Source organism: Microcaecilia unicolor, chromosome 4 (assembly GCF_901765095.1).
Source record: "Microcaecilia unicolor chromosome 4, aMicUni1.1, whole genome shotgun sequence".
Classification (NCBI taxonomy): Eukaryota; Metazoa; Chordata; class Amphibia; order Gymnophiona; family Siphonopidae; genus Microcaecilia; species Microcaecilia unicolor.
In genome coordinates, this window is record NC_044034.1 from 238,526,238 (window position 1) to 238,545,763 (window position 19,526).

Here is a 19,526-nt window from a genome sequence, read left to right on the forward strand (position 1 = left end):
CCTCTCTCCCCATGAGTTCACTGGTATTTTTCTTTCCCCTCCTTCCCTTCACCTCTCCCTTCTCATGAGGTGTTCAGCATTTTACCTCTCTTCTTCCAGGGCCACAATGTGACCGGTCATGATACATCTATAGAAGATGTATCACGGCCAGTGTGGGGCCTTGAGCATTCATTCATGCTCAAAGCCTGCGGGCTACAACCCCCCCTTCCAAAGTAGGAAGTTCAGAGGGGGCAGGATGGCTCAATGCCCAGAACTGGCCATGATGCATCTTCTACAGATGCTGACTGCTGCATCACTACCCCCAGGGAAAGTAGATAAGAATGAAACACCTCAGAATGAAGAGAAGAAAGGCAAGTGAGGGCTGCAGGAGACCATTGGGGGGGGGGGGGGGGGCAGAGAGATGCAGGAGATTGTGCTGGTCTACTTTCTAAATTGGGCTGCCCTAGGTACTTGTGACCTGGAATAGCTACTGTTGGAAACAGGATACTTGGCTCCCAGTATGGCAATACTTATGTTATGTTACATATTATAGAATTGTACACTATAGACATTGAGGGCATAAAGATTACACAACACCAAAGATTGACTTTCTACTTGCACATGAATAATAATGTATCTACGCTGGGTCAATTATATAGGTTTTTATCTCCACTACTAGCCCTTTGTGAAAAAGAACGACCACCCCAGTGTTTTTCCCTTAAGTTGTAGCATCAATATAATCCTCCACCTGTTTCTTTAATTTGCTACGCTCCTTTGCCCCTAAATGTGTCTCTTGGAGCACTGCTATGGAGGCACGTTGCCAATTTAAGCCCTACAGAATTTTCTGATGTTTAATAGGGGATGAAATGCCCTCTACATTCCAAGAGACAATCCTTAGGTGAATTTAAATGACTCCCAGAGCAAATTGAGCAATGTAGAAAAAATACTATAGGCCACCAAAGAGATTCATCACACTCCCAACCCCCTTCTCACTCCCCTACCATCATCACAAATCAATAAAGAAAGCATCTGATCTACCAAATCAGCCCCATACAACCTACCACCTAGAAGACCCACTATGGAGTGTAGTATAGCAAATCCTTCCCTAACAAGCCCTACCACCCTACCACATACTACCCAACAAACAGTGCCCCATTAAGCACCTTCTGGCTCTTATACCCTCCCACAAAATTCAATACCAACCCAATCCAGATATTTCTCTACCTGCTTTCTCCCCCTTTATCAAAAAGAATACATACACATGCAAAAGAAAAACAAAACAGTGCATAATCAGTATGAAACATAAGCGAGTATAACCTCTGCTAGGCCCACGTCCTGTCTCAAAGATTGATACACAGAAGCATACTGCAATCACAGTTGTGGGCCGTCGGAACATGCAAGTGTCCAGTGACTACATATCCTCTCTGCATGTAAAAGATACTATTATAAAGTACCTGACAACAAAACATAACCAAAAGTTGCATAAAGTTGTACAACATGTGGTCAGTCTTGTCTCCTGTAACAGTCCGTAAGTTTGCTCTTTTTGACAAAACTGGAGATTAGAGCAATGAGCAGCTGCAATGAGAACACTCCCAACTGAAACCAGTTTGGGGCAATGATCCAAGAACCAGGCTTGTCTTGCTGAAAGTCTAGAATATTTTATGTTCAGAATGCCCACACAATGTACTCTCTCCAGGTGTAATGTGCCATTTTCAAGCAGCAGACCCAGCGCTTGAGGTAGCCACTTTTCCGTAATCTCCCAGAGTTCCTTTTCTTTCACAGACTTTGGGATTCCAATGAGCCAGATATTATGTCAGCTCTGGCTTTACAAATCCTTAGCTTGGTCTGCCAGCTCTTTATATTGGCGCCCCAAAACTTGAATTCTCGATTCCACCATAGCTGCACGATTCTCATGGTTTGCAACACATTCCTTCACCTGCTGCAAGAGTGTTGCATATCCCTCCGAAGCATCCTTTGTTTCCTCAAGGGATGTATACAGTTTCGCTAGATTTTGGGACATGTGCCTCCTCAACACTTGGATGGCACTATCCTGTATTACCACCAGAGGAGGTGAAGGGCTTGCCGCCATCTTGCCAAGTGTCTAAGGTAAAATTATGTATCATACCTGATAATTTTCTTTCCATTAATCATAGCGGATCAATCCATAGACTGGTGGGTTGTGTCCATCTACCAGCAGGTGGAGATAGAGAGCAAAGCTTTTGCCTCCCTATATGTGGTCATGTGCTGCCGGAAACTCCTCAGTATGTCGATATCAAAGCTCCATCCGCAGGACTCAGCACTTAGAGAATTACACCCACAAAGGGACACTATGCCCAGCTCACCACCGCCGAAACGGGGGAGGGGAATTAACCCAGCTCATCCCCACACAAGTGGGGGAGGGGAATCCGTCCAGCTCATCCCCGCGGAGCGGGGGAGGGACACCACCCCGCTGATGCGGGGGGATCTGGTTTATCACGCAACCGCGGGAGGAGCTGACTGACCCTAACACCGCTGAAGCGGGAGGGGTACAAAGCTGCCCTACAGCCGCACGAAGCGGGAGGGAGCGCCGGCAGAATTTATGTCTCAATCCAGCCCCGTAAAACGGAGGGGAGAGGAATGCAGCAGCTCACTGTAACACAAACTCGTCTCAACTCTTGAAGAATCCAATTGAAAAAACTTGAACACGAAGTCCTCCTGAACAGGAACTGAAGACTAAACTTGAACCTGAAATGCAACCAGAATATAAATAGTACAGATATCTGGGAGGGGCTATGGATTGATCAGCTATGATTAATGGAAAGAAAATTATCAGGTATGATACATAATTTTACCTTCCATATCATCATGCTGATCAATCCATAGACTGGTGGGATGTACCGAAGCAGTACTCACCCAGGGCGGGACATTGAAATCCCTGACCACAACACTGAAGCTCCAAACCGGGCCTCCGTCCGAGCAGCCACAGTCAAGCGGTAATGCTTGGAGAATGTATGGGCCGATGCCCAAGTTGCCGCCTTGCATATCTCTTCCAAGGAGACGGACCCGGCCTCTGCCATCGAGGCCGCCTGAGCTCTAGTGGAGTGAGCCTTCAGCTGAATAGGCGGCACCTTCCCCGCGGTCACATAAGCCGCTGCAATGGCTTCCTTGACCCATCTTGCCACTGTAGGCTTAGCAGCCTGCAGACCCTTACGAGGACCTGCAAACAGGACAAACAGATGATCCGATTTCCGGAAATCATTGGTCACTTTCAAGTATCTGATGATGACTCGTCTCACATCCAGATATTTGAGAGCAGAGTATTCCTCTGGGTAGTCCTCCCTACGAAAGGAAGGGAGACAGAGCTGCTGATTCACATGGAAGCGAGAAACAATCTTGGGCAGGAAGGAAGGCACTGTGCGAATAGTCACTCCTGCCTCAGTGAACTGCAGAAAAGGCTCTCGACATGAGAGTGCCTGGAGCTCGGAAACTCTTCTGGCTGAAGTGATAGCCACCAAAACGACTGCTTTCAACGTCAGGTCTTTCAGAGATGCCCTCGACAAGGGTTCAAAAGGCGGCTTCTGCAAGGCTCTTAGCACCAGGTTGAGATTCCACGCAGGCACCACTGAGTGCAGAGGAGGGCGCAGGTGATTAACTCCCTTGAGAAAACGTACCACATCTGGCTGCGAAGCCAGGGAAGCACCCTTCAGGCGGCCCCTGAAGCAAGCCAAAGCCGCCACCTGGACTTTAAGGGAACTGAGCGACAGGCCCTTCTCCAGACCTTCTTGCAGGAACGCCAGCACTGAAGAAATTGGAGCAGTGAAGGGAGAAAGTGAGCCTGCTTCACACCACGCTGCAAAGGTACGCCAAACCCTGGCGTAAGCAGTAGAAGTAGAGCGCTTCCTCGCTCTCAGCATAGTGGCGATGACCTTGTCTGAGAAGCCCTTCTTCCTCAGACGCTGCCGCTCAATAGCCAGGCCGTAAGACCAAAGGGGGAGGGATCCTCCATCACCACGGGACCCTGATGCAACAGGCCCTGCTCCACTGGCAGCCGCAGAGGGTCGTCCACTGATAGCCTTATCAAGTCCGCATACCAGGGACGTCTGGGCCAGTCCGGACCCACCAGGATTATTCGGCCCGGATGCTTTGCCACCCGGTCTAGTACCCTGCCCAACATGGGCCAGGGCGGGAACACATAGAGAAGCTCCTGTGTCGGCCACTGTTGGAGAAGAGCATCTACTCCCAGAGATCGAGGGTCCCGTCCTCTGCTGAAAAAGCGCGGCACTTGGCAATTGGCCGATGATGCCATCAGATTTAGGCTCGGCTGGCCCCAGCGCTTCGTAATGTCCAAGAACGCCTGAGCCGATAACTGCCACTCTCCGGGATCCAAGGTATGGCGACTGAGAAAGTCCACCTTGACATTCATGACTCCGGCAATGTGGGCCGCTGACAGCTGTTCCAGGTTCGCTTCCGCCCACTGGCATAGATTCATGGCTTCCTTGGCCAGAGGGGCGCTCTTGGTACCTCCCTGGCGGTTGACATAGGCCACAGCCGTGGCACTGTCCGACAGGACCCGTACTGGCTTCAACGCCAGTACCGGGAGGAACTCCAAAAGCGCCAACCGAATGGCTCTGAGTTCCAGGAGGTTGATAGACCACTTTGCCTCTGCCGGAAACCAGAGCCCCTGCGCTGTCCTTCCCAAGCAGTGGGCTCCCCAGCCCATCAAAGAGGCGTCCGTCGTGACGACAATCCACTCCGGGGTCACAAGAGGCATCCCTGCAGACAACTTGTCTGTCTTCAGCCACCAGCTCAGCGCCTTGCGCACTGCTGGGTCCAAGGGAAGGCGCGCAGCATAATCCTCCCACACCGGAGTCCAGCGCTGCAGCAGAGAGTGTTGTAGTGATCTCATATGAGCCCTGGCCCAGGGCACTACTTCCATCGTGGCCGTCATAGAGCCCAACAGCTGCACATAGTCCCAAGCCCGAAGAGGAGAGGCTATTAGGAACTGGTCCACCTGAGCCTGAAGTTTGACAATCCGATTGTCCGGCAGGAACACTCTGCCCACTTGGGTGTCGAATCGAACTCCCAGATACTCCAGGGACTGAGTCGGGCGCAGCTGGCTTTTCTCCCAGTTGATGATCCACCCCAGGGAGCTCAAAAGAGCAATCACCCGGTCCACAGCTTTGCCGCACTCTGCATAAGAGGGGGCTCGGATCAACCAGTCGTCCAGATAAGGATGGACTTGTACTCCTTCCTTTCGCAGGAAGGCCGCGATGACCACCATTACTTTGGAGAAGGTCCGCGGAGCAGTAGCCAACCCGAACGGGAGGGCTCTGAACTGGAAGTGTCGGCCCAGGACTGCAAAACGCAGAAAGCGTTGATGAGGAGGCCAGATGGGAATATGCAAGTACGCTTCCTTGATGTCCAAGGATGCCAGGAACTCCCCTGCCTTCACTGCCGCTATAACAGAGCGGAGAGTCTCCATGCGAAAGTGCCGAACTTTCAAGGCCCGATTGACCCCTTTGAGGTCGAGGATAGGCCGTACAGAACCTCCTTTCTTTGGTACCACAAAGTAAATGGAGTAACGTCCCTTGCCAAGCTGATTTTCTGGCACCGGAACGACCGCACCCAGGCGGATCAGATTGTCCAAGGTCTGCTGCACTGCCACAGCTTTGACCGGAGACTTGCAGGGAGAGAGTACAAACCCGTCTCTTAAGGGTCGGCAGAACTCTAGCTTGTAGCCGTCTCTGATGACTTCCAGCACCCAAGCGTCTGAAGTTACCCTGGTCCACTCGCCCAGAAACGAGGACAGGCGTCCTCCAATCTGCACTGGGCCATGGACCAGGACCCCGTCATTGGGTACGAGACCCTGGGGGAGGACCGGAGGGCGCACCTCCGGGACGGCGGTCTCTGCGAAAGGAATGCTGCTTGGGGGAGAAGTTCCTCTTGAAGGAAGAGGGGGCAGAGGAGCCCGACTTGCCCTGGCGGTACCGACGGGCTTCCTGAAACCGTCCTCTGGAGATACCGGGGCGAGCACTGGCCCGAGCCCTGACCTCTGGTAACCTCTTGCCCCTAGACGTGCCGAGATCGGTCACAATTTTGTCCAGCTCGACCCCAAAGAGCAGCTTCCCTTTAAAAGGCAACTTAGCCAGGCGGGACTTAGAGGCGTGGTCCGCAGACCAATGTTTCAGCCAAAGCCACCGCCGCGCAGAGACTGTCTGAGCCATACCTTTAGCCGAGGCTCTCAAGACATCATACAATAAGTCTGCCAAATAAGCCAAGCCCGATTCCAGGGCCGGCCAATCAGCCCTCAAGGAATGATCCGAGGGGGAAGCCTGCTGCACAATCGTCAGGCACGCCCTGGCCACATAGGAGCCGCAAACTGAGGCCTGCAAACTTAAGGCAGCCGCCTCAAAGGACGACCTTAAGGCCGCCTCCAATCTTCTGTCTTGGGCGTCCTTTAGGGCCGTGCCACCTTCCACCGGCAACGCCGTTTTCTTAGTCACCGCAGTGATTAAAGAATCCACGGTAGGCCAAAGAAAGGCCTCCCGTTCACTTTCAGGCAAAGGATAGAGGCGGGACATAGCTCTAGCCACTTTGAGGCTCGCTTCCGGGACATCCCATTGAGCCGAAATTAAGGTGTGCATGGCATCATGCATGTGGAAGGTTCTAGGCGGGCGCTTCGTCCCCAGTATAATAGCGGAGCCAACAGGGGCTGAGGGAGAGACGTCCTCTGGAGAGGAAATCTTCAAAATGCGCATGGCCTGCACTAACAGGTTGGGCAAATCCTCTGAGCGAAAGATCCGCGCTGCAGAGGGGTCATCCGCTCCATCCGAGCGGGAATCCGTCTCCTCCAAGGAATCCCCAAAGGACCGTTGGGAGAACTCAGATACGCTGCCCTCATCTACATCAGAGGAAACAGAGTCCTCTAAGGCCTGGGAATCCACCCGAGGGCGTTTACTTCCGGGGGCCTCAACCCCTTTATCGGACAAGGGAGAAGGGGCAGCATTTTGCATAAGGAAGGCCTGATGCAGCAGCAAAATAAACTCGGGGGAGAAACCCCCCAGACTGTGCACTTCAGCAGCCTGGGCCACAGCCCTAGACGCACCCTCAACCGGCGCTCGCAAGAGCGGGGGAGAAACATGCTGTGCATCCAAGATGGCGTCCGGCGCGACACTCCGCGAAGGAGCCACGCGGGAAGAACGGCGCTTAACTTTAGCCGCTTTTTTGCCGTCGCCCAAATCAAGGGCGGCCATGGCATTAACGTCTCCCAGCTCAAGGGCGGCCCAAGAAGAAGCCGTCCGAGCAGCGTGGCCGGCCAAGATGGCGGAGGCGAGCAGCGGGGGATGGGCGTTTATGGCGGGAAAAACCGCCGCACCGGAGGAAGACCGGGGACACTGACCGGCCTCCAAACTGACACCCAACAAGGGCGAATCAGACTTTAAGACCCCCGCATCCCCGCTAGAAGCGCACACGCGGTCCGGGGAGCGATTCTTTGCGCCCTCGCCCTCCGACGCCATAGGCCACGTGGAGATCGATCGGGGAACCCCCTGCCCGCTATAAAAAGGTAAAAATTACCTGCTTCTCGCTTCGAGCTGTAACGACCTGGTGTCCCAGTGAGTAGCTGCAATAAACGTTTAAATAAACGTCAAAATAAACGCCCTTAAGGACGTCCAAAATTTTTTTTTTTTTTTTTTTAACGGAGCCAGCTGGAGGGGGGAGAAAAGGAGGGACCTGGCGCCACCAGGTTTGCACTTGCTCAAGAAGAGCCCTCAACCCCAGGTACTCAACAAAACCTAAAAATTAGGCTTGGAGACCTAGCCAGAGCTGCTGCTGTGTGTGACCACCACCTGCTGAGATAGAGAACATACTGAGGAGTTTCCGGCAGCACATGACCACATATAGGGAGGCAAAAGCTTTGCTCTCTATCTCCACCTGCTGGTAGATGGACACAACCCACCAGTCTATGGATTGATCAGCATGATGATATGGAAGCAGTTTTCTCCCTGCCTCATTTAGGCAGCTTTACAGGCATTCCAACATGTAGGTGAGCACTAAGTGCTGCGATTAAACAAAACAAATAAAAGGAATGTCACGTAGGTCAGAATCTAGGATAAATAGCACTGAAAAGGCAAAGTTAAAGGGGTCTATAGAGAAAGAGAGCAGAGCCAGGCTAGATGCAACCACTCAAGCTGCGAATATCATATGACACCCCCTCCCCTATTGTATGAGTTTAAAGAGTTACTCCATTTACTGGCACCATTAGAGGAAGCCACCCACTTGTGTAGATGACTCATTCTGTTGGTTGTAGACAATTACCACACCATCCCCATATTTGACCTCTGTTTTCTATTTCATTGTAAACCACCTTCAGTTACTCCATCGATATGTTAATGTAAGCAATATATCAGAGCTTTATACAGTAGCTGACACTGCTGAGTCTGGCAGTTAGTAAGATGCTCAAGAGAAATGAAAGGGGCTTTAGAAGCAAGACATAGATGAGAAAAATATAAGTGGATAATGAACAGGAAGGTGAGAATACAAGAGCCAGAAGAGGGCAGAGACAGTGACAGCTAAGGCAGGAGGGAAGGGATATAATAGAGATTATATGAAAGAGTATTGTAACTGAGGAGTTACAACATTTTTCAAAGCAAAGCTGATTTCACATTGCCGAATTTTGGGAAGTCTCTTTGTATCATTTATTTTCTCTCCCTTTTTAGGAGAACTTTCCCCAGATAAACAGTACTTTTTAAATCTTATACTAACCATTATGAAATATATACTACAACATAATAAATAAAATTTTAAACTTTAGATGACTGGTTAAGTTGGTGTGGTAGCTGTGTTAGTTCAATAAAAGGTATAATTTTACCATCTTTTTAAAAATTTTATTTCTATTTATTACCTTGAAAAGTGAACTAACTGCCAACAGCTCAAAAAGAAGAGCATGTCATACATACTTGCAATACACCAAGCTGCAAACTATGTCAACACATTATATGACCCACAGTTACTCACATGGGAAATACATTCAGCATAAGGAGATCCTACTCATGCTTTTTGAAGGAGATCCTACTCATGCTTTTTGTCAAATAAAGTATATATCATTCAACAAAAAAAAAAAAAAAAAAAAAAGATTACAGTCAGAATATTTAAAAGAAAATTTCAAAAGCATCTAGGAACACAAGCCTTTTGAAGTTACAATGATTGAGATACTTTTACACTCACCAGAAAGGAAATCATATTATAAACCATATAATTATACTGCTTTGTCACCCTCCGATCACCCATCCACCTTACCCTGTCATTGGAATGCTTTTATTTTTTACTTATATATTCTGATATTCCTCATCTTAAACTAATTTCTGACCTGTAGAAGAAGGTATTATGCCATCAAAAGCTAGTAAAAAATGTATTAAAGTACCATTTTTATTTCTATTAACATTGAATGATAGATTGCATGATATGATGAGATACACAGAGCTAATATAAAATAAAGCATACTCAGTGAAGAAGACTGGAGACAGAGAACATTCCGGCTAAACAGAAGTCAATTTCTTCCTACCTAGACATACAGATTCAACAATGTCATGAGCAAATCTCGAGGATAAATTTTACCCTTCAGCTATATATTTTTATTAAACACTGAGCTGCATTTTGCATTTAATTTATATTTTACCCCAGCACGATACATTATTTACCACATCCATCTTAAGCCAGATACTGCAGGAATTTTATATAGTTAAGTAAGCAGTATATAGCTGCCAACTATTAAAAGCAGCTGGTTAGCAAATGCCACAACAAGTAGTAATTTCTATCTATTCCTAAAGGTTGTGACAGCTGCAATTAGAACACTCCCAACTGAAGTCATTTTGAGCCTATGAACCAAGAACTAGGCTTGTCTTGCTGAAAGTCTTGAATGTTTTAGCAACAATTTTAAATAGCCAAGTAAACCTCAACATCTGTAATACTTGGAACACTAATGTTAACCTTTCTGGAACTGAAGCATCAAGAATGTTGGGATAAAAAATAAACTATGTACACATCATAGTTACAATGGGTACTAAAACTGGAAACCTACTACATAAATATCAAATGTGAGTTTCATGTCAATATGCTGCCTGAATGAGCAATATAGCTGGGGTGACCTACAACTGAGTTTTGAAAAACACTAAGTTAGTCAAATGTTTATTGCAATTTTATCACATCTACATTAAAGAAGTTTGCAACCTAAATTGCTTCTTCAAGGGTGTTGTAAAGTTTAGTGATCTTTCACCATTTGCATTTCTGATTATAGGAAAATTGCTTACATTTACTACTACTAATTTCTAAAGAGCTACTAGACTTACTTAGCGCTGTATACTAAACATGTAAGACAGCCCCTGCTTGACAAAGCTTACAATCTAATCAAGACAAACAGGACAAAAAAGGGATTATGGAATTACCTATGGTGGAAATGATAAAACAGATGTACTGAACAAGTGAATAGGAGCTAGGAGTTAAAAGCAGCCTACTAGGAGGTACAGGGTGGAGAGAATAGAAGGGGTAAAAAGAAGAGAAAAAGAGAAAAGTGTATTAAATTTGCTTACCAAATACTATTGAGAATGAAGAACAGCTGTATAAAGATGCAACCAAAGGGTAGAATTCCTCCCATAATGATGCCAGGTAATGGCTTTGTGTAAAACGATTGTTCAGGAATCTGACGAGGGATCTGATTGGTGCGCACTGGGTGTTCAATGGTCTTATAAAGAGAGGAGAAAAATGCATTATACATCTAATTAAATCTTTGAGTGTAATATTTCATTTGCATGCTTTATTTTGCATGTTGAAATTAATGAGCAAATAACTACTTCTGATCTCAAACTGTAGTTTCATCTTGAATAGAAAAGAGAAACCCATCAATTTCTATAGTTACCCAATATGCATGAATTACTAACTCAGCATATGGTAAATGATATATAAACTTTGAAAATATAATTCTGCTCTAATCATCAGATATTAGTTCCGCACCTGAGACAGCAGTCACAATTTGTTATTAACAAATAGCCTCGTAAGCCCAAGGTACCTTGTAATTAGGACACCAACTGTAATGGCTATCATCATTGGCTCCATCACCAACCAAAAATACTGCAGAGAAAAACTCCCGAGTTATCTCAAAAACAATACGGAGCAAAAAATCTGCACATTTCCGAACCTGGGGATAAATAAATGATACTTAGCTTGACCCAAATGGTATTAAACCACATCGTCTATGTCCATAGTATCCTTCTTTATTTTATTCACCCCGATGGTTCCAAAATGTAGTATCTTAGGTCGGAATTCACTTTCTCTCCGACTTTTCCAACCAGTAGTATAAATTCAGCATACAAATCCTATATTTCTCATTTCTCGACAGTTATAGGAATTCCACTGTTTCGCTACTTCATCAGGAGAAAAACAAGAAAGAAAGAAAGAAACCAATTTTTCCTTCTTATCGATATAAGCAGATGGCTACAAAATGGTGACTGCTTATATAGGACACCTTCAGTTCTTGCTCCTCCCTATAATGACATCATCTTAAATTTGTACTTAATTCACAAAGCCTGTGTTAATAAAATGCTTCCCATGCCAATTGCCCATTTAAACCTAGGGTGTATTGTTTGGAAGCGATATAGCCATCTTTGTTCTTTTTGATGCAAAACTCTTGAAACATCACCTCGTCTCCCATTATCTGCTAGTTGTTCAATCACTATACAACGTAATTGATTAAATGTATGTCCCTTATTGACACAATGTTTTATAAGAGGCATATATAGTTTTTCTGCTTGTATTCCATGTGTGTGCTCAATTAGTCGTGTTTTTAACAAGCGTTTTGTTTGCCCAATCTATCTAAGATCGCACGGACATGTGATCATATATATTGAGGCTTTTGAGGTACAATCTGTAAAGCAATTTATATAAATCCATTTGTTATTAATCGGACCCCAAAATTTATTATTCAGTTCCATGATCTCACACATAATGCATTTGTTACATTTGCCATGTCAAGTTTGAGGTAATTTTCTATTTATCCAAATGTCCGAATGGCATAATACATGTGCTAAATTAGCCCATCTAGAGTATGACACCATGCATTTTTGATCAGCGAAGACATCATGAGCTGTTAAAATATTCCAATGTCTATAAATGATCGCAATTTTTGGTGATAAAGTAAGTAGTAGGTGACCTTGTTGATGTCTTTGCAATTGTTGTTCTACTTTCTCTATAAACATTCCCTGCCCTGTATTTGGTGCATACAGATTCACAATTGTTTATTGAACATTAAACAGCGAGATTAATACCATCAAAAATCTACTTTCTTTATCAGTTACGGTGTGATGAACCTGCCATGGGAGTGATCCCGACAGCGCTATTAATACCCGTCTCTGTTTTGAATTATCTATACACGATGAAAACAATATAGTGAGGTATCGCATATGACACACCAGCTTTTCATGACACTTTTTTTAGGTGTGTTTCCTGTAGGAGCACCATGTCAGCTCACAGGTGTACCATTTCTTTAAATGCTAACTGGCGCTTCATAGGCGAGTTGAGGCCCCGCACATTAAAAGTTACACACGAACACTTTATCACCCAATGCCACAAAAACAGTCTACTATGTATCCACCACCACTCCCCCTTATCCCCTCCCCCTCCTTCCCGATAACCTGAAATAGCATGCCCCTTTCTCCCTTGGGAGCATGTCTATAAAGGTGTTGACTTCCGTTCCCGTGTTCAATACCAGCCTGCTCAGTTACTCTGGCCCTTAGCCTTTTGCTAATAGAGTTCCGCCTGGCCCAGTTCTCTGGTTTGGCAGTTTTATAAACAGGATTTATATTCCAAAGTGAGGTGCTCTTTCACGGGCCTTTTCCAACAGCTAGCGCATGAGCTGAGGCCTGTCTTCTCAGCCGTCCTCACCCCTGCGATACTTGTTGCCATTTCTGCTTGCTCTTTCTCAGGGGGCCTGTCGATTGTCATGGTGAGGTCGCTGTTTCCGCCTTTTCCTGCCCCCAAAACTCTTGGGCCTCCTCAAGCGAGATCACCCGGCGCTGCTTGCCCTCTTTATAAAACACTAGGGCAAACGGGTGTTGCCATTTGTATTTAATTCCCTCTTCTAGGAGCTTCTCCGTTAGTGGGCATAATGCTCCTCGCCTCTTTAAGGTGGTGGCCGCTAGATCTTGAAACAATTCAATGGGATATGTCTCCCATATTATAGGGCTAGCTGCCCTCGCTTGGTGCACGACCTCCTCCTTGACTTTAAACTCCGTGAAGCAGGCCACTATATCTTTAGGTATATTGGCCTTTCTTGATCCTAGTGCCCGATATGCACGCTCTAATCGAATTGTTTCTGGTGCTATTGTGCGGTCTGGGATGGATAGGAGGTGGGCCGCTATAGCCTGCATTACCTTTTCGCAGTTGTTAAATTCCGGTATCTCCGGCAGGCCCCACACCCGTATATTGGATTGCCGGCTTCTGTTTTCAAGGTCTTCCACCTTGTCAGTGATGAATCTCATGTCTGATTGTTGTTCCACAATTTGCTGTTCGATCACTGTCAGAGTTTCTGCGTGTTCCTCTAGTCCACCTTGTCTCATTGACTCGGTTCCCCAAGTCCTTAATCTCTTCTCTCAGGTCCGCACTTAGTTGCGCGAAATCTCGCCGCATCTCTTTGATTTCCTTTTTTATGTCCAGCAACCATGTGCTCAGCTGCTCCCACTTATCCGTCGGTACCTCGCTCTCACTGTTCTCTCCGTGTGCTCCCTGGCCACCTGGAGATCGTGGGAGTGAGGGGTTCCCCTGACCGCTCTGATCTCCGGCCTGCTTTTCTGTCGCGTGCTCGCGTTGACGAAATGCAAAAGCGGTTAAATCCGCCGTCTTGGGTTTCGAGTTCGCCATCTTTGGGAGCGCGTTCCTTTCACTGCCCGCTCTCTCTCACCACCCTTCGTTTCGGGCCCTGGTGGCTTTGCTATTTAGCTAATTTTTGGGCTGGTAGTCGGGAGCTCCGCTTTCAGATCGCCATTGTGGATCGTGACGTCACCGGAAGTCCTCCACATTAGTGATTTTCACATTCAGAAAAGTAATTTCAGATTTGTGGGCTAGATATTGAAATCTAATAGTAGAGTGACATGAATTTAGTTCTTGAATACATTTTTCTAACAGTATTTCATCTGCCTCCCAGATCATGAAGATATTGTCTATGAATCGCCACCAGCAAGATGCACATTGAAATAATGGCAGTTTGTAAATATGTTGTTCTTCCAGATTATCCATAAATTAGCCACTCTACTATTAGATTTCAATATCTAGTCCACAAATCTGAAATTACATTTCTGGAATCACTAATGTGAATGGAAGATTGGAATCAGATATATTTACTAAACCAACAGATCGTAACACACTTCTCACATATGACAGTATGCATCCGATTCATATTTGGAATAATCTCCCTTTTGCACAATTTTCACGATATAGACACATATGTAACTTCAGAAAAATATAAAAAAATCAGCTAGTCAACTAAGAGTAAAATTACAAGAGAGGATATCCCAAATAAATTGTTAAACATGCCTTTAAGAGGGCGTTATTCAACCACAGAGAATTTTTATTGGAGCCTAAACAACATAAAGTGGCTAAATAAAACACTCCTTCTATCATGCAATATACTGTTTTATCACCAAAAATTGCAATCATTTATAGACATTGGAATATTTTAACAGCTCATGATGTCTTCGCTGATCAAAAATGCATGGTGTCATACTCCAGACGGGCTAATTTAGCACATGTATTATGCCATTCGGACATTTGGACAAATAGAAAATTACCTCAAACTTGACATGGCAAATGTAACAAATGCATTGTGTGTGAGATCATGGAATTGAATAATAAATTTTGGGGTCCGATTAATAACAAATGGATTTATATAAATTGCTTTACAGATTGTACCTCAAAAGCTGCAATATATATGATCACATGTCCGTGCGGTCTTAGATAGATTGGGCAAACAAAACGCATGTTAAAAACACGACTAATTGAGCACACACATGGAATACAAGCAGAAAAACTATATATGCCTCTTATAAAACATTGTGTCAATAAGGGACATACATTTAATCAATTACGTTGTATAGTGATTGAACAACTAGCAGATAATGGGAGACGAGGTGATGTTTCAAGAGTTTTGCATCAAAAAGAACAAAGATGGCTATATCGCCTCCAAACAATACACCCTAGGTTTAAATGGGCAATTGGAACGGGAAGCATTTTATTAACACAGGCTTTGTGAATTAAGTACAAATTTAAGATGACGTCATTATAGGGAGGAGCAAGAACTGAAGGTGTCCTATATAAGCAGTCACCATTTTGTAGCCATCTGCTCATATCGATAAGAAGGAAAAATTGGTTTCTTTCTTTCTTGTTTTTCTCCTGATAAGTAGCGAAACAGTGGAATTCCTATAACTGTCGAGAAATGAGAAATATAGGATTTGTATGCTGAATTTATACTACTGGTTGGATAAGTCGGAGTGAAAGTGAATTCCGACCTAAGATACTACATGTTGGAACCGTCGGGGTGAATAAAATAAAGAAGGATTCTATGGACATAGACGATGTGGTTTAATACCATATGGGTCAAGTTAAGTATCATTTATTTATCCCCAGGTTCTGGAAATTTGTAGAATATACATTTTGACTTCTTATTGAATTTACCAGCTTTAGAGTTTCAGCGGTAAATTATAGATATTTGTTTGAGCATTTGGTTCAAATTTTGTCAATAATAATTAAACACCACCTGCCTTTTTTTACCGCACATTTTTTGCTCCATATTGATTTTGAGATAACGCGGGAGTTTTTCTCTGCAGTTTTTTTGGTTGGTGGTGGAGCCAATGATGATAGTCATTACAGTTGCTGTCCTAATTACAAGGTACCCTGGGCTTACGAGGCTATTTGTTAATAACAAATTGTGACTGCTGTCTCAGGTGCGGAACTAATATCTGATAATTAGAGCAGAATTATAATTTCAAAGTTTCTATAAGTGTTTGCTCTATGTAGTGGAAAAATGTTTTGATTGTTTAAAATGATATATAAGCTATAAGCAAGTTAAACTAGGCAGCTGCTAAAAATGTAGAATCTGCTGACAGTTTTACTATAAATTGCATGCATTTGTTTGAGTGGTATATATTTTAAGTCATGCAGGTACTGATGAAAGATTCCTAATGGCATGCTGGCAGTCCCCCAAACCAGGTGGTTGTGTTTGCAGTAATTACTGCCCAATTACGGTTCTGAATTAACTACTTTTTTTTTTTTTAGTTCTAGTCTTATAGAAGCCTTGCTTTTGTATTTTTATGTTTCAATCATTTTCATTAATCCAGATGAAAGACAATTCCAGCATATTGATATTTTACAGAAAGAACCCTCCACTACCTCCCCCTCATTTCTACGAACCAGTAACATTATGTGGTACCAGCTGGGAAATCCGGGTTCCGATATAGCGACAGTAAAGGGGTAAACCCCGCTGAATGTCCGTGCCTTCTACAGAGCCATCTCCAAGCTGCCCTGGCAGAGAAAACAAGTGGGTTCCTGGAGATTCTTGTGTCTAGCTTCCGTTTGTTCGTATGCATCAGCCAACTTAAATGCATGTTAGGAAAGATAGAAGACTCCACCAGTCGCCGTGAAGCTCTGATTCCCTGTCAGCCAATCTCTCGTATGTCTCATAGCGCACGATATTGTTAGATATCTAATATTCAGCAGACCCATTCCCCCCATGTGTTTTGGACTTTTGTAAAGTACTTATAGGGAGTCGCGGGCGCCTACCACTCCAGATAAACCTCTGTACTACCTGGCATGATGCCTTTTCTTCCCTTTGCCTCAAAAACAGGGGTAACATTTGGAAAATGTACAACCACTGGGGAACCACCATCATGTTAAACAGCGCTATGCGTCCTGACAAAGAAAGTGGGCATGCTCCCCAGAGTTGCAAAGTGCGCCTGGTCTCCGCCAAAAGCGAAAGTACATTCATCCCGTATGCCGATGACAAGTCACTGGGAACAATGACTCCCAGATATTTCATATTTCCCTCAGTCCATTTTAGTGGGAATTCCCCCCGCCACCTTCTTTAGACATCACAACTCAGGCATTGCTAATGACTGCCAGGTTTAACTTAAATCCTGAAACTTCTCCGTAATCTGCAATCACCCAGAGTAAACACTCTAAGGAAGACTGCGGTGAGTCCAGAATGAGCAGCAAATCATCTGCATATGCCCACATTTTCAGCATTTGTTCTCCTATCCTCACCCCCCCCCCTTATCTTCTCATTCGCTCGCACCTCACATAATAAAGGTTCTAAGGAGAGCAAGAACAGTAATGTGGATAAAGGGCACCCCTGTCATGTCCCACACTCTTATCTTGAACTCTCTCGTCCTAATTCCATTGACCAGTAAACTGGCTCTGGGCAATGTGTATACTGCCATAATTACCCGTAAATACCAGCCTTGCACTCCTAGCCATCACAGCGTTTCAAACATGTATGGCCATAAAACTCTGTCGAAGGCACGCTCCGCATCTAAGCTTATTACCATTCTATTGACCCCTTTCTCCGAGGCCTGCAGCATGGCTACTATTAGTTTCCTTACGTTTAATACCGACTGCCTCCCTCTCACAAACCCTACCTGATCTTCTTGTATAACTTTTGGCAATACTAGGGCCAACCGATCCGCCAACATATGGGACATTATTTTAATATCTACATTTATCAAAGATATTGGTCTATATGATCCTGGATGCATCGGGTCACGCCCCTGTTTGGAAATTAAACTGATCAGAGCTGTATTCGCATACTGGGGAAATGCCCCTCTTTCTACAACCGTATTGTAGAAATCCAGCAGAGTACCTAATAATTGATTTCGGAGCATTTTATAAAATTCTCCCGAATATCCATCAGGGCCTGGCGTCGAGTGCAATCGCAACGCCTTAATTGCATGTTGGAGTTCTTTTGCTGTTAATGGCATGTTAAGAGACTCTACCTCTGCTGCTGAGAGCCTTGGCATACCCGATCTTACTAGATACTCTCATATGGCGGCCCCGTCTCTTCCCTATCCCTCTTTCCCGGCATATAGTGCTGCAAAGTGCTCCCTCAAAATCTCAGCGATCTCCTCAAATCTATTAGTTGCCTCTCCTGAACTCTTTTTTAGAACCAAGATGAAATGCGGTCTACGTGGTTTTTTCACTAATCGCGCTAAATAACCTCCTATTTTGTCCCCATGTTTATAAAGGACATATTTCCTATATATAAGAGAGCGAGCCATACGCTCATGCAATAAGCCATTCAGCGCTATTATTACTGCCATGAGAGAATCAAATAAAGCAGGTGTCGGGTTTCGGGTGTATGTCCTCTTTGCCTCCCTGAGCTGACGTTCCAAGGCTATTACTCTTTGCGCAATTTGGCGATTACGTTTGCTCACATAGGCTATAATGTCCCACCCTCAGCACTACTTTGACAGCAGACCAGAAGAGGCTTGGGTCTTCTAAGTGTTGCTCATTAAATGTAAGATATTCCACCCATTTAGAATGAAGGTATTTAGTGAATTCCTGGGAGGAAAACAAGTATGCTGGGAAACACCAACTCCGATTTTTGTTTAAAGTAAAATTGCACCTCTAAATCTATCCAGATAAGGGCATGATCTGATATCTCCTCTGGGCCTATACTTGCCTCTATTATCTGGGGAAACACCTCCGAAGATGTTAAAATATAATCTAATCTCGACTGTGTGCGGTGAACTTTAGATGTTTAAGTGTATTCTCTTTCCTTCTGGTGTAACAGCCTCCAAGGGTCCCCTAGGCCCGACGACCTCAAAAGGACTCCAATATCGTCTCACCTTGTGGAACCCTGGTTGTACTGGCCTCTGATCTATCGAGTTCCAGGTCAAAGACCCGATTCATATCTCCAGCTATCACCATTGGCATGTTAGCGTATTTCTGACATTTAGCCAGGAGATGAGAATAGAAGCCCCTATTCTTAGTTAGTAGTGCATATACTGCCACCAGCAGCATCTCCTTCCCTTGAAGATTAATTTGAACTCCCATATACTCCCCTCCCTATCCTTAAAGCAGAGCTTGGCACCCCACATTTTTATGGAGCAAGATTGCCACCCCCCCCCCCTTCTGCATTTTGCCGGTGAGCAGTACATCTCTCCCACCCATTGCCTCTTTAACTTTGCATGCTCCTCCATCGAGCGCCTCGTCTCCTGTAAGCAAGCTATATGAGCCCCATGATGTTTTAAAGCCGCTAATATTTTCATACGTTTTATTGGAGAAGTGATCCCACAGACGTTCTATGAGACCAGGCGCACTTCTCTGCCTAGTGCCCTAGCCAGGATTCCATTGAAGAGGCTCCCACAACACTATGCTTATCGTCTTCCCTGAGGTGCCCAGCCTCACCCAGGGGCACCCTACCCCCACAGCACAGCATTTGCAAGCGCCCTTCCTGCACCCATCATTATGCTCGTATCCTAATGTACATTTGACTTTATGTATTAGGCCTCTTCCGATTAGCCTTTCCCCAC

At 45.2% G+C, this 19,526-nt stretch overlaps 1 protein-coding gene across 1 annotated transcript in view; it reads right to left on the reverse strand.

The window, feature by feature from the left end:
• TM9SF2 (transmembrane 9 superfamily member 2) overlaps window positions 1-19,526 on the reverse strand; it is a 215,442-nt gene that overhangs the window by 20,502 nt on the left and 175,414 nt on the right. The window contains 1 exon segment of the mRNA XM_030201349.1: window positions 10,545-10,696. Within this exon segment, the coding sequence (XP_030057209.1) occupies window positions 10,545-10,696 (152 nt within the window).